The sequence below is a fragment of the Thermobia domestica genome, chromosome 16 (assembly GCF_964235325.1).
Source record: "Thermobia domestica chromosome 16, izTheDome1.hap1.1, whole genome shotgun sequence".
NCBI classification, from domain to species: Eukaryota; Metazoa; Arthropoda; class Insecta; order Zygentoma; family Lepismatidae; genus Thermobia; species Thermobia domestica.
The window spans coordinates 142,142,217-142,156,460 of record NC_137469.1 but is presented as its reverse complement, the minus strand read 5'-3'; the positions used below and the strand labels follow the sequence as shown (position 1 = coordinate 142,156,460).

Genomic DNA, 14,244 nt, shown 5'->3' with positions numbered 1-14,244 from the left:
TTCAGTTAGATCGAAGTTCGCCTTGTACTAGTTTGATTAGGATTTAGATTTCTGGGCTTTCAGCACCTAAAGTCATATAGCCCGTCACGTTTGAGGGATGACGTGCGTAGGCGAGCACACTATCCGGGGAAAGGGAAGGAAGGAAGCGGTCTGAGACCTATAAGTTAGTTACCATCCCGGCATTTGCCTGGTGTGAATGAGGAAAACCGAGGAAAACCTTATGCAAGGTGGCTTTCCTCAAAACTGTTTTTACACTTTTTCGACTATGTGACTGCAGTTGGAATCGAACCCGTGATCGCTCGCACCTGGTATACTTCAAAATAAATTAGATAGCCCAGTTGAAGTTTCAGGCACCATATTTTATGTTTATTTATTTATTTGTTGAACAAATTCCAGATACAGCATAGTTGTGCTATTTTGCAAGGAAATGTCAGCAAGCGGGAAAAAAAGAAAAAAATAAAAAGAATAAAAATACATAACAAGAACAGTAACATCAATAGTATTAACAAAGAGTGCACAAGTAATATTATTTGACCAGCACGCGTTATATTGCTCTTTCAAACACCGGGTAGCTGGAAAAAAATGCCCACCTCACTAGTTAGATTATTATAATAGTTGGGTACTCGGTGAGAAAGAGGTCTCTGTATAATTGTCAACCTAGGACGTGCAAGATGGAATAGATGGATATTCCGGGTTTTGCGGGAAGGGGCATGTAAGGATAGTTGTTGAATTAGGGTTTCTGATCTTAGGTTCCCATTGACTATCTTCTGAAGAAACTTCAAATCAGAGTTATTTTTGCGTACTTCCGGCGTCTGAATATTAAGATATTGCAAAATTTCCTCCTTAGGTAATTATCGAAGAGCGGGAATACGAAAACGTATTATAGCAATAAATAAATTGAGAACAGATTCAATTCTAGAGAGTTGTGTAGGTGCGGCCATGGCCCATATGGGAGAGCAGTATTCGATTTTGGGTGCTATTAGAGTTTTATAGTATGTTGTTAATGATGCCACAGTACGTAGTTCAGTGAATCGGTAAAGAAGCCCCAGCATACACATTGATTTCTTAACTATAGAGGAGATGTGGTCAGAGAAAGAGAGTTTCGAATCAGAGATGACACCAAGATCACTATGGCTGGCAGAATGTGTTATAGGGGAATCGTTAATAGGGTATTTTGAGGGAACAAGAGACTTTTTCAGAGTAAATGTAATACTGTCACATTTCTTACCGTTAAGTTTCAATTGCCACATTTCACACCAGTCTACAAGATAATTTGTCTTCCTGTAGGGCAATTATGTCATGGAAACATGATATTTCTCTATATAATTTCCAATCGCCAGCAAAAAGTAAAAGGCCACTAGCATTAACTGATAGGTGAGAGTAGAGACCGTTCCATATACAGGACAAATAGCAGGGGCCCTAGTACGCTTCTCTGAGGCACCCCCGAGATGACAGGTTGGAGGTTAGAAGTCACCCCTGAAAGAACTACTTTCTGTTTACGGCCCTTTAGATAGTTTGTGATTAAAGAGAGAAATTTACCATATACATTAAACCTATTGGAAAGCTTGTGAAGAAGAAGGATGTGACTGACAGAATCAAAGGCCTTTGAGAGATCATCTGACATCTAATTGAGTATTGTTATTTATACATTGAACTGCATAGGAAAGAAGAGTACTTAAGTTTGTGAGACTTGAGCTTTTCGGTAGAAAGCCATGCTGAGAAGTGTGAATGTAAGGCGACGTGAATTTGAGAAGCCTGTCTTTGATTATATTTTCGCAGATAATAGATATTAGAGAAAGAAGAGATATTGGCCTATAGGAGGATACTTGATCTTTAAGTCCTGATTTATATATTGGGGTCACGTGAGCTAGTTTCCAGCTGGTGGGATAATATCCTTCTCTAAAGCTTCTATTGAATAGGATGGATAAAGGAACTGAAATAGCTGAAGCAGTTTTGTTAAGATAGAGAGAGCCAATGTTGTCGGGCCCTAGAGATCTATGTGGAGAAAGCGACTGCAAGAGAAGCAAAACCTCACCCGGGGTGGTAGAGAGATCTGATAAGGTGTTAGTACAAATGGAGGCGGTGAGGGGGAATATGGGTTGTAGGGGGAAAGGCGGTAAATGTTTTACAGAAGTAATTATTAAAAAGGTCGGGTCTCTGACCATCACTAGCTTCAAACTTCTCGTCATGAACTGTTGCTGGTATGCCGGGGAGATTTCGATCGAGATTTAATTACAGTCCAAAATAATTTAGGGTTGCTACTATCCTACATGTATGGATTTTCCTTTACGAATTGCATGACACTATTTCTTCCATAGTATGACGCCATTTACTGTACTCGTATAAGCTTGGTAATGCGAAAACGCAACATTTAAATTTTTCCTGTATTCACTGGTATGTGCTTAGTGATGCAAAAACGCAACACGGGTCTTGCTCACGCAAGAACTCTAACGTGAAACAAATTTAGAACAGAGAATTACTGTACATTATTATATTTATGTATTTTCTCTTGAGTTAACAAAATAAGCTTTTTGATAAATTAGGACACTTAACTTACATTTCCTTTGCCATCAAGTGCTGATTTTTCCATTCAAAAAGCTCTTTGTTTTTGTTAGCTTCAGAAGCTCAAACCATAGTGCATCGGTGAATAAGTCGTATCAACTAACGAAGATAGTCATTACTGCCAGCTACTCGAAAAACAAAATGCTGCATCAGATTATAAAATAACTACCACCCGAAACCCCAAATCTGTGAAATGTTGCGATAACGCAACATTAAGCGTATATGTTTAATACGCGGGTTAGAAGCGAAGGTAAGAGACCTACGCACATAGTAAGTATTAATAATTAATATGCCTGTACTTTTTCCCGAATAGGCGTATCTTAAAACTAACCTCACCATTGATTTCCTGATTAAATATTAACTCGAAATTCTGTATCATATTACCCTATTCCTATTTAAGAAACTTACCTTAATTCAAAATGGCGGATTTCAAGATCGCTTCCCTCAAGGTCATGCCTACCATTCGACTTCCCCCTAGATCTTATAAGTATCCAGATGGTTGTTCTTAACATTTTTTGATTAACACTTCGTTTACAAAGGGTAGTAAGGGACTTCTGATGTAATCTCTAAAAACACATCACAACTCCTAAATAGGAAACATGCACCATGGCAAAAATTTCTGTCATCACAAATAAGCATACATGCCCTCTATCAGACAGAAAAAAAATCATTGAAATCGGAACCGGACACTTGGATGATGTCACTTGTCGGTAAACATATAACACATTTCTAATGCAAGTCCAAGGCGATTACTACAAAATAATTTGGCAATAAATTTGATTGCATTAGAAACATGTCCTCGTGTTATTGAGTTCCAAGTAAATGTCTTAAATTCAATCTATTGAGCTTAGAATAAGCTATTTTACAAATTTTACAATTACATAAACAGCAGTCCTTGTTCCATCAGTCTAACTTAAAATAAATGAGCACACTTGTATCTAAAACTTGACTCTTCGATAATGTACAAAAATATTTATCGTCCCCATTCGGGTTTTATACACCACATTACATGCTAAGTAGTTCGTACATATTTAACGTTTCACATATTAACACTATCCTGTCTGAGTTGATTTATTAAAACGTCTATCATTTAATATACTTCCTTCTACAGATATTGACCAAAGCCAGGTTTCCACGTGTTACAAGTCTGAGTGTACTCAATGGGAAATTTATGAGTTTAATCCACATTGACCAATATTTTGCGCAAAACTGAACATTTACCAAGTTGAAGTTCGCATAGAATCAGCTGAAAGGAAATGAACAGGCAACTTGATACAAATATGGGTACATTACCTTTTACAAATAAATGAACGTAGAATTACAAAAATAAATAAAATCATTAATTGCATAAACTCAATAAATTCTGTACTCAACACAAAATTATCAAATTGAGCTTTGTTATAGTATTTGGGAAAATAACACTTTTGCTATAAATACTTAATGACCAGTCTTTAGTAGTAAGCGAAAATAATCGTTTTTTCTTTCATTTGTAAACACTTTTGTATAATTATGTATAGACATATTCGAAAGAATTCAAACACTTGTCGTACTTTTGAATCTCTACTACTTTAGTAGGAGTATCTTTTGAAATACACGTTGGTAAGAAATAATTCCAACAGGTAATGAATATCCACTTATATTTCTTAGAATTGTATCTAAAGGTTACCATACAGAGACTCTAAAACGGTAAATATGTCAAGTTTTTTAACACGATTGTGTAGTGCATTTTATTGTTTCTCTGCTTGTGATGTGTAGTGCCTCAGTGTATTTTATTATATGTTGATCAAGAACATTAAGATGCCGGCGTTAGTAGCATGATCCAGTAATCTATCTCTCTTAGAGGCGAGGTAGTGTGGTGCAACGGTTTCCGAAGCCCCTATTAACAATAAATTCTGTTCTGCATAATCTTGGTTGCATATGGATACAACATACAGATCTGCAAAGAAACATTAAGCAGTTTTTCATAATACGCAAATATCTGTGGTCGATTCAACACACAGCCTTAAAAAAGACCCCGTAATAATTTAATCATACAGTTCTTCCATCTTCATGGTAAAAAGAAACGTTATACTTCAATAAATCTGTTAATATAAGTGACTTTAAAGTTATTGTTTCATAATTCCGAGGCGAATCCAGAAAGTAAGTTCTAATGGACTGTAAAATGGAAGATGAACATCAGAAGAAAATGATTTTATTACTGTGCATTTAGTGATAAATAATCTGTTAAAGTGTTTCTCAAAACGCAGGACCAGCTTTTGTATAACTGTGTTAAAGAATTCTGCCACGAAGGAGGGGAATCAGGAAGTCACAATCGTCTGAAGTTGAGCTGCACTATCGAAACCTTAACCGACCAAAATCGCTTCAGGTGTAAGAACAAGTGGAATTCGCTGGGCATGAGATCGAGGCAGTTAGGGTGTTTTCAAGGGTATCTCAATCATATTACTGCAGAGTCTGTGTAAGCCTTGCAGCATGGAAATACGTAATCATGCAATAAGGTTATTTATGAACTCAGCAGCCTCTGTCTTGTTATGCACCACCTTCTTTAGTTGCTGCAAAGTACTACAATACCATTTGACATGGTGATGTGTGCATGGGGTATGACGTAAATAAGGAGGTCCCTGCATTATGCAGGAGGAGAGTCCCTGCATATCTGTGACCATGTATAACACTTTTCGACCAGACAATGTTGTTTGAATTTAGTCTGGACTTTATCACGAAATCTCTCACAAAGAGCAAGGAGAAAGCAGCAAAGCTAGCATTTGTACAAGATGGTGGTCAGGCAAACAAAACTTAGTCAATGGTTATTCACACACACTATTCGTAGACTTATCATTAATTGAACACTCTTGTTTTATCCCGTTCCATCCACTTTGTTCCCTCCGCTAGCTGAGTTTATTCACTTTCGCTTGCCTCTACGTCAGCCAAACGTCAGCTCCTACGTCATATGCTCGGTAATTGGAGATGACTACTCTAGAGAACCAGGAGCTGTTATAATTAAGTACACTACATATTGATCTACGTGACTTAGACATTTGAACTCGTTGAAAGATTAGATTCTTTAGAGAATTGGAAGTTACAAGATGCAAGATATAAAAGTCGCCAAACTGAGGGTTATTTCATAGTGATAACACGATATTAATATACTTTTCTGTGTTTGATATTACAGGATTTCAATCAACCAACGAATTTCCGCACAAATGATCCAAGTCAACCTTACAACCTTATTTGTCCAAATAATAAGTGGGATGACCCACCTTATTCTACACGTAAGTATTAATATAAAGATATAAGTTTATAAATATTCTTCATTCTGCAATAGCTCTCAAAGTTTATTTATTTAAACCTCTACTACTTCACACAGTGAACATTTTACATAGGGTAATCTTCTTCCTTCAGTCTCCCACAGCAGAGTTTCAAATTTTTGTTAGTGAAACAGAAATGCGCCAGAAACAAGATGCCTTTTTATGAAATGAATAAGATGTCTGTTAAAATCTTAACTAAATAGGCAATATTATCTGCGTTTCTGTAAAGATATTTTTTCCAGATGATTATTTTCTTCTACTTTAGGATAATTAGCTCGGAAATGAATGATCGCTACTCCTGGAATTTATTCCCTAATTCTAAGCAATCGATTTGGTTGATTTGTATTGATGTTTCTATCTAGCACAAGCTTAACATAAGAAAGTACCTAGTGCTCATACTGAGATCGGCAACTCTATTTGGTTTTATTTGAGATTTTGTACCTTTACCGTGAATCAAACTCGCGATAATATGCGAAAAAGAGGAGTCTTTGTGACCTGTCTACAAGCGGCAGTTCGCTTTCTTTCATTGTTCTGCATTCTAATTGTTGTAGTGAATTGTACGTCTCAGTCTCCTAAACTGATATTTCATTGGGGTCCATCGTTTCTAGTAATAAAGGACAAGTCAGAAGTGGAATAAAATACTGGCTGTTTATTATAGTGGGGAATTCAATTAATTCTGTGAAAAGTTTTCACGCAAATAGGTAGGTGTGTTAGGTGTGAAGTGTCGAAGTAGATGAAGCAAGCTATAGCATTTACGAACGAAGTTATCAATTTTACTCATAATAAATATTTAACTTAATGATGATACAGTTTATTTTGGCATCCTTAGTAGTTTGTTGGCATCTTTTCGCTCATATTAATGAGGCAGTTTGGCGATAATTTTGACATGGTAGCAGTTGGTAATATACAGTCGGTTGACAGTTTGAAGAATGGATACACCTTTTTTTCCGTATATTAATGACACAGAAGAAATACGATAATGTATGCAAGAGAGAGAAGTTGTATAGAGAACATGACATATAATAATTGATTTCCGGTGAAAAAAGAAATGTTAATTTGACAAGCAGAATACAGAAAGACCTTTCGGAAATAATGTATGCAGATCACACTCGTAGAACAATTTAATATATTAATATGCATCACATGCAACGCGGCGGCTGTTGGAGAATATTCTGGAATTGTGATAGCGGGAATGAGTGAAAGAAAGTACTGGAAACTTCGAGATCTTTTTTAAGCTTATTATTGTTGGAAAAGGGGAAATAACACATTCGAACCTTCTGGAAAGATTGAAGGGCATATAAATACTGATGCATTTGCATGATGTGTACATTTACAAAGAAGACAGCAGGAACAACAAGTGTTAAGTTTGCGAAGAAGATATTTTACTACTAGGAGAGACTGGAAGATTGATAAGTACGAACTTTGTAGTTTTCTTGTATTATACTTGTTCATTTTCTTGTATATGGGAAAGGGACATATTGTAATTGTTGGGAGTATAAAGGGGACGGAAGTGTTTGTTTTATCGGAAATTGATTGCGGATTTTCCGGCATTGAAAATCATATGACTCGGTGTACTTTTATGGAATTATAACATGACTAAGATATAGTATACTGTAATATGAAGGGTAGAGGGAATCAACATTATTGATTGCACCGGGAATCGAATGAGTATTCTCCCAGGTGGAGAACCGTACGCTAAATGTTATGCTTGAAGTGTGAACTTATTACTTATATATAGCTATGAATTGTGTAAGACATAACAGGAAGTCAACAGAATCCACATCGGGAATCGAATCAGGACTCTTCCACGTGAAAAACCGTACGATAAATCTTTTGCTTAGCAGGTATTGTTACTTGTATGTAGCTATGAATTGTGTAAGACGTATAACTGGTATTTAGAAAGTATATGGTAAGAAGGAAGTTTTATTGAGTAGGGAGCCATGACACTGCCGGAACACGAACCAGGGTTGTCCCATGTGGAGAACCGCACGCTTGCTTGCACCGTAGACTTTTCTCAGTTATAAATGGTATATTTTTACAGTGTATGAACAAACTTATAGTGGATAGGTAGTTAACAGAATTTGCACCGCGAATCGAACCATTGCTCTCTTACACGCAAAGCCAATATGGTTGGGAACGTTAGTGCTACGTTGAATATCATATTTTGTAATTTGAAAAGTCGTAATACGGTAACTAATTGCATTTTTTCTTTTCTGTTTTAGGTGCTGAAGCAAATAATAAGTGATAGAGGCGAGAAAAAACCAGAGAGTGACGTGGATTTGAATTGGATCATTACTTAAACAGAGATAAACTAATATTCGGTAAGTATTATTATTATTATTATTATTATTATTATTATTATTATTATTATTATTATTATTATTATTATTATTTTCAAAATTTTGTTTGTTTTCGGGTTTTTTATTCATTGTATACATATATTGATTGCACTTTTTTGTCTTGTATTTTACAGACAATGGAGTTTTACTTCGAAGAAGTTAACGTTATTGATGAAACCATTTTCCAAGGAAGACTGAGAGGCTTGGATAATGCTGATGGCGTTTTACAGACTTGGCAACAAGTAGTGGACCTGCAAGCAGCAGGGTATATTGGATCTTCTGAAATTGTAAGTGATCTACTATCGCTTTTGTACCTATATTTTAAAAATAATCAATATATCATACTGAATAAAGTTCGCTCAGCAGCAGATATTATAGACCTCTTTGACCACGGTTTTTTCCGTGAAGATCGACTGTATGATGCGGCATTTATGTCATATTTAAATTATATGGCCTCTCAGAAGGGGCAGTTAGAGCGAGTGAGTGATAAAAGTGTATCCGCGTTCTTTTCATTTACGGGAAATCGTGAAAATGTTCAATCAGAACATAATGATAATCATGACTCATTACATATTGATTGGGCACTTAAATGAAATTAATTTGGATGAACCATTAGAAATTCAAAATTCCGAAACTGACTTTACAGAGATGTTGTGGCAAAAATTACAAGAAATTGAGGAAGAAAATGCGCGTGTTGATCGTCTGAATAATGCACATTATTCAGAAGATATGCGGCCACAACTTCTCAGCACCCTCCATTGCGAGGGTATGGATGGAATGAAAGAGAGTGTAATATGTTTGAAATTGTGGGGAGAAATGTAAGAGAGTACCCGCGTTTCAATATGAAAGGGGTGGAAATTATTGTAAAACCAACGGCGCAACATGCAATTACAAATCCCATGGATTATATTACATCCATGATGGATTATGCGCTCTCTACCGTTCTGAGAGATATACGACCCCACGATTTTATTGGCTTAAGAATAAATTCCGACAGAGATCTCCTGAATAAAGAAGTGTTTGTTCCATGGCGAAAACGTCAAAATTTGAATACCGATGTGGTTCTTAGAACGGTGGAGAACGTACTAAATAGCAACGAATCGTTTCTATTAGGGAATCAATTACAATTCCGGTTTGACATCGTTGATGGATTACACGGACAGGGTATACCTAAACGCGCAGTGGTAAGAAAATATGCACAAATGAGTATGTTTTTCAAGGATCATGTGGTGGCCACAAAGGCTAGTGATTTCTTCTGTCTGCCAAAAACCATAGTATATTGGATTACAAAACATGAAGAGAGTAAGAATGCACTATACAATATGACCCTGCCTACACACAAAACTTGGCAAAATAAAGCACAAAAATTGTGTAATGATGCAAAAAGGTACGTTGAACGGAAACAGGGATTTGATTTAGAAGATGTAGTTGCTTTTCAAAATTATTTAGTGAAAAAGAATTATCAAATTGTAATATATGAACTACCGGAAGATTCCAGAACACCTGTGGTACGCTACCCAGGAATAAATGCGGAGAAAAAGATATTTATTTTGTATCAGAGAGGGGATACTGTGGGCCATTTCCAGCCCATTAAGAATATTAATTCATTTATGGGTAAGAGGAATTTCTGCTTTTCGTGCTTGGAAAGATTTTATGAAACACGTGCGGCTCACCAATGTCAAATGAGATGTTCGTACTGTGAACATTTTCATAGTAAAGAAACCAACGCGAAACTAGTACATTGTACACAATGTAATAGAATCTTTACTGAAGGCACTTGTTTTAATAACCATTTAACACTAAATAAAGTTAAAAATCCACATGTGATTACGTGAAATTGTGTAACGCATGTGGTGTAATTTACGATGTGAGAGAAAGAAAATCTCCTCATGCATGCAGCGACTACTATTGTAGTCTTTGTGAAGTGCACGTAACTGTTGGCCATCGATGTTTCATTCAAAAGTGTAAACTAAAACGCACTGAACGGTTTTTGTACATTATATTTGATGTGGAAACCATGCTATTAGCACCAAATGAGAAAGGTGAACGGGAGCATGCCGTAAATTTGTGTTGTTGTTTGAATGTATGTTTCCACTGCATAAATACAGAAGTAGATAGTTTGTGTTTTAAGTGCGGAGATAAAATAACCGGGAACCGTATGTTTTCTTTCACAACCATGGAGGCATTTATTGAACATATGCTTATGGAAAGGCCAGAGTATCAGATCATTGTGGCACTTGCTCACAATAATTCGCGATATGATGGTCTATTTTGTGTTCGGACACTTATTGAGAAACAAAAAAGTAACTCCACATGTTCTTATGCAGGGTCAAAAGATATTTCAAATTAGTATTAGTAAGCGTTTTTATTTTCGGGACACTTTTCTTTATCTTGGTGTAAAATTATCGAAATTATCGAAAACATTAGGATTGAATGTTGAATTGAAAAAAGGAGATTTTCCATATCTCTTTAATACAGAGGAACATCAAAATTATGTTGGAGAATGGCCGGCATTGCATTATTATGACCCGGACTTACGTAGTACGGCAGACCGGGCAGCACTTATGCTGTGGCATGAAGAGCGAGTACGGAATGGTGATGTTTTTGATTTTCAGAAAGAATTGATGGAGTACTGCCGGAATGATTGCGTATATGCGTGTGCAGTAATTAAATTTACCTCCATGATTGAAGAGAAAACAAATTGCATTCAATGTTTTATTTCCAGCACAACAATCGCTAGTCTAGCAATGTTGACGTACCGGTGTCATCACTTGATTGAAAACACAATTCCAGTTATTCCTCCAAACGGGTTCCAACTTACTCAACAACAGAGTATTAAAGCATTAAAATGGTTGAAGTATATGGAACACGTAACAAAGAGATCTATTGTTACTTCGAATAATGCGTTGAAGGAACGGTTTGGCAGATATAAAATTGATGGTTTTGACGCTAAAACAAACACTATATACGAGTTCATGGGAAGTTTCTGGCACGCTTGTAAAAGCTGCTATAAAGATAATAGAAATAGCATTTTATGCAAAGAAAATGGTGCGTACAACACTTCTGAAAAGAGATACGAACAAACAGTGCACTGCCGCAACTATTTGAAAAAATTAGGTTATAATTTAATAGAAATTTGGGAATGTGAATGGGATGCAATGGTAAAACGTGATAAACATATACAGAATATTCTCGAACAACGGTGCAAACATATTCGTGATCCTGTCATTCCGAAATCTGCCTATCAAGGAGGTAGAACAGAAAATTTTAAGTTATATGTAGACTGTGCAGAGGACGAATACGTGGTTTACGTAGATGTCACTTCGCTTTACCCCGCAACAATGTGTAACGAAGCATGCCAGTGAATGTACCTAAAGTACACAATGGCCCCGATTTCCCCAATGTGCGAAACATTCATGGACTTGTAACATGCATTATTCTTCCACCCTCCGATTTATATTTTCCAATCCTCCCTTATGTTACGGAAGGAAGATTAATCTTTGGATTATGTAAATCGTGCATGGATGAACAAAATGATGATGAATGTACGCACATAGATCTTGAACGTATCATTACAGGTACGTTCTGTATCCCCGAACTGCACAAAGCATTAGAGAATGGGTATGAGCTAATTGAAATTCATGAAATATGGGAGTTTGATTTATTAGTCCCTGAAAAAGATGTTTATGAAGGATTATTTGGGTCATATGTGAAATCCTTTTTACAAATGAAACAAGAAGCTTCAGGCTTTCCTGCAGAATGCACTACGAAAGAAGAGCAGGGAAAGTACATTGAAGAATATTTCAGGAATGAGGGAATACAGTTAAGTTATGAGAACATAGAATATAATCCAGGCATGCGCAGTACAGTGAAACTGTTTTTGAATTCGCTGTACGGGAAATGGGGGCAAAGAACAGACCTTTCACAGTGCACAATGGTTGATACAGCAGAGGATTTTTTGAAAATTTTAACAGACCCTAAATATGAAATTCAAGCTGTAACACCAATTGGTGAAACTCATTTAATTGTTCAATATAAAGACTGTGAGAGTGAAAATATCCTATTCACATTTTCAAATGTTGTGCTTGCGGCGTTTATAACATCATGGGCACGACTGTGGTTGTATGATATATTAACAAGTGTTGGAGAACAGAATGTAATCTATTGCGATACGGACAGTATCATGTTTATACAAAGAAAAGATGAGCAACTCCCATTAAAATTAAGTTCGTATTTGGGTGGGTTAACAAATGAAGTTCCCGAAGGTTGGGAAATACGTAAAGTAATAGCATTAGGCGCAAAGAATTACGCCTACGCTTTACGCAATGCTAGTGGAGAAATGAAATATGTATATAAAATACGTGGAATAACATTAAATCACAGAACAAGTGATAAAATTAATTTTGATAGTTTATATGATTTAGTGACGGGGAATCCGGAGGCAACTGTAATCGAAATGCCATCCAAAATTGTTTGGAAACCAGATTTGCGCATCTTTTCTCGAAGAGAACTAAAGACACATCGAATGGTGACCAGTAAACGCAGACGAATAGACGCTGATACTGTGACTGACGTACCAAAAAGTGTTACTGTTCCGTATGGCTATAGATCTCATAAATGATTGGCCAGAGACTCGTTTTTTTGGGGGGGAATAAAAAACAGAGTTTCTATCACACTGTCATTTGCAACGAAGATGTTACGTTTTTAACATCCGTGCACTATTCTCATAGCCGGTCCTTCCCGTGCTGGTAAAACTTACTTTGTGAATCGATTAATCAAAGAAAGAAATGATATGTTTAGTTTTTCCTTTAAAGAAATTGTATGGTGTTATGGCGCAGTTATACCAAACTTGGACGTTGTTGCAAAAATACGTTTTCTGGAAGGAATCCCCGATATAAATACTTTTGATATAAGTGAAAATTCATTACTCATATTAGATGATTTAATGTCAGAAACAAATGACGATGTGGCCAAATTATTTACCAAGTACGCTCACCACAAGAAATTAACCGTAATATTTATTGTTCAAAATTTATTTCCAAAAACCGGCATGCTCGAGATATTAGTTTAAATGCACATTATATAGTGGTATTTAAGAATCCACGTGATAAGTTACAAATTGAATATTTAGCGAGACAAATTATGCCTCGTGAAAGCAAACAACTCGTAAATGTCTTTGAGGAAATTACACAAAAACCACACACGTATTTATTGTTTGATCTTACACAACAAACACATGATGGCCTACGACTGAGAACAAATATATTTCCCGGAGAAATAATGCATGTGTACAGTAGTGTTAAAAACACGGTCACACCGTTTTATGTTTAGTTGGCATCAAGATGTTGAAAGTAAAACATCATTATAATACGCTCTGCACGCTTGCGAAATGCAAGCCAACCGATCGGAAACTTATTCTTCAAAACGCACGGGGTGATTTGATTCGTACCATATCACAAGTAGCAAAAAATACTATAAAAGGAAATATCCCCATATCATTAATTCAGAAGCCAAGGCTCCGTACACATAAGAAGATCTTACGTGCTCTCTCCTCAAAACTTTCTCTTAAAAAGAAAAAGAAATTATTACTACAGAAAGGTGGTGCATTACTTCCATTAATTCTCGGACCACTCATTGGTGCCTTAGCCTCAACAATTTTTGGAAGATAACATGTCGGAATTATGTAAAATGCTATTAGTTCCAGAAAATGCACTTCATAGAATACAATCTAATTTAAAGACGCATGAAGCACATAAATCAAGACTAGATAAAGATATGAGCGAAATCTTACACCGTACAGATTTGAGTAGAGAACAAAAATGGAAATTGTATCAGCAAGTACTACATCAATATTTACATTATAAATTGGGTCCCACACCGGAAAATCCCATTGCCTTACCCGTTGTTGACTCAGGAAATGCAAGTAGTCGTACAGATAGTGGTATTTTAACTCTTGTACCCGACATATTACAATCAGTACCAAAAACACTTCAAAGGAAAACGGATTTATTACTTAAACAACTCATTAATTCACAGAAAAT

General features: G+C 36.1%; 1 protein-coding gene across 1 annotated transcript in view; it reads left to right on the top strand.

Annotated features, from left to right (window-relative positions):
- Nucleotides 1-14,244, top strand: part of LOC145672639 (sucrase-isomaltase, intestinal-like) — an 89,204-nt gene that overhangs the window by 45,067 nt on the left and 29,893 nt on the right. The window contains exon 9 of the mRNA XM_081741800.1: nucleotides 5,729-5,828. Coding sequence (XP_081597926.1) covers nucleotides 5,729-5,828 — 100 coding nt within the window. The remainder of the gene's footprint in view (nucleotides 1-5,728; nucleotides 5,829-14,244) is intronic.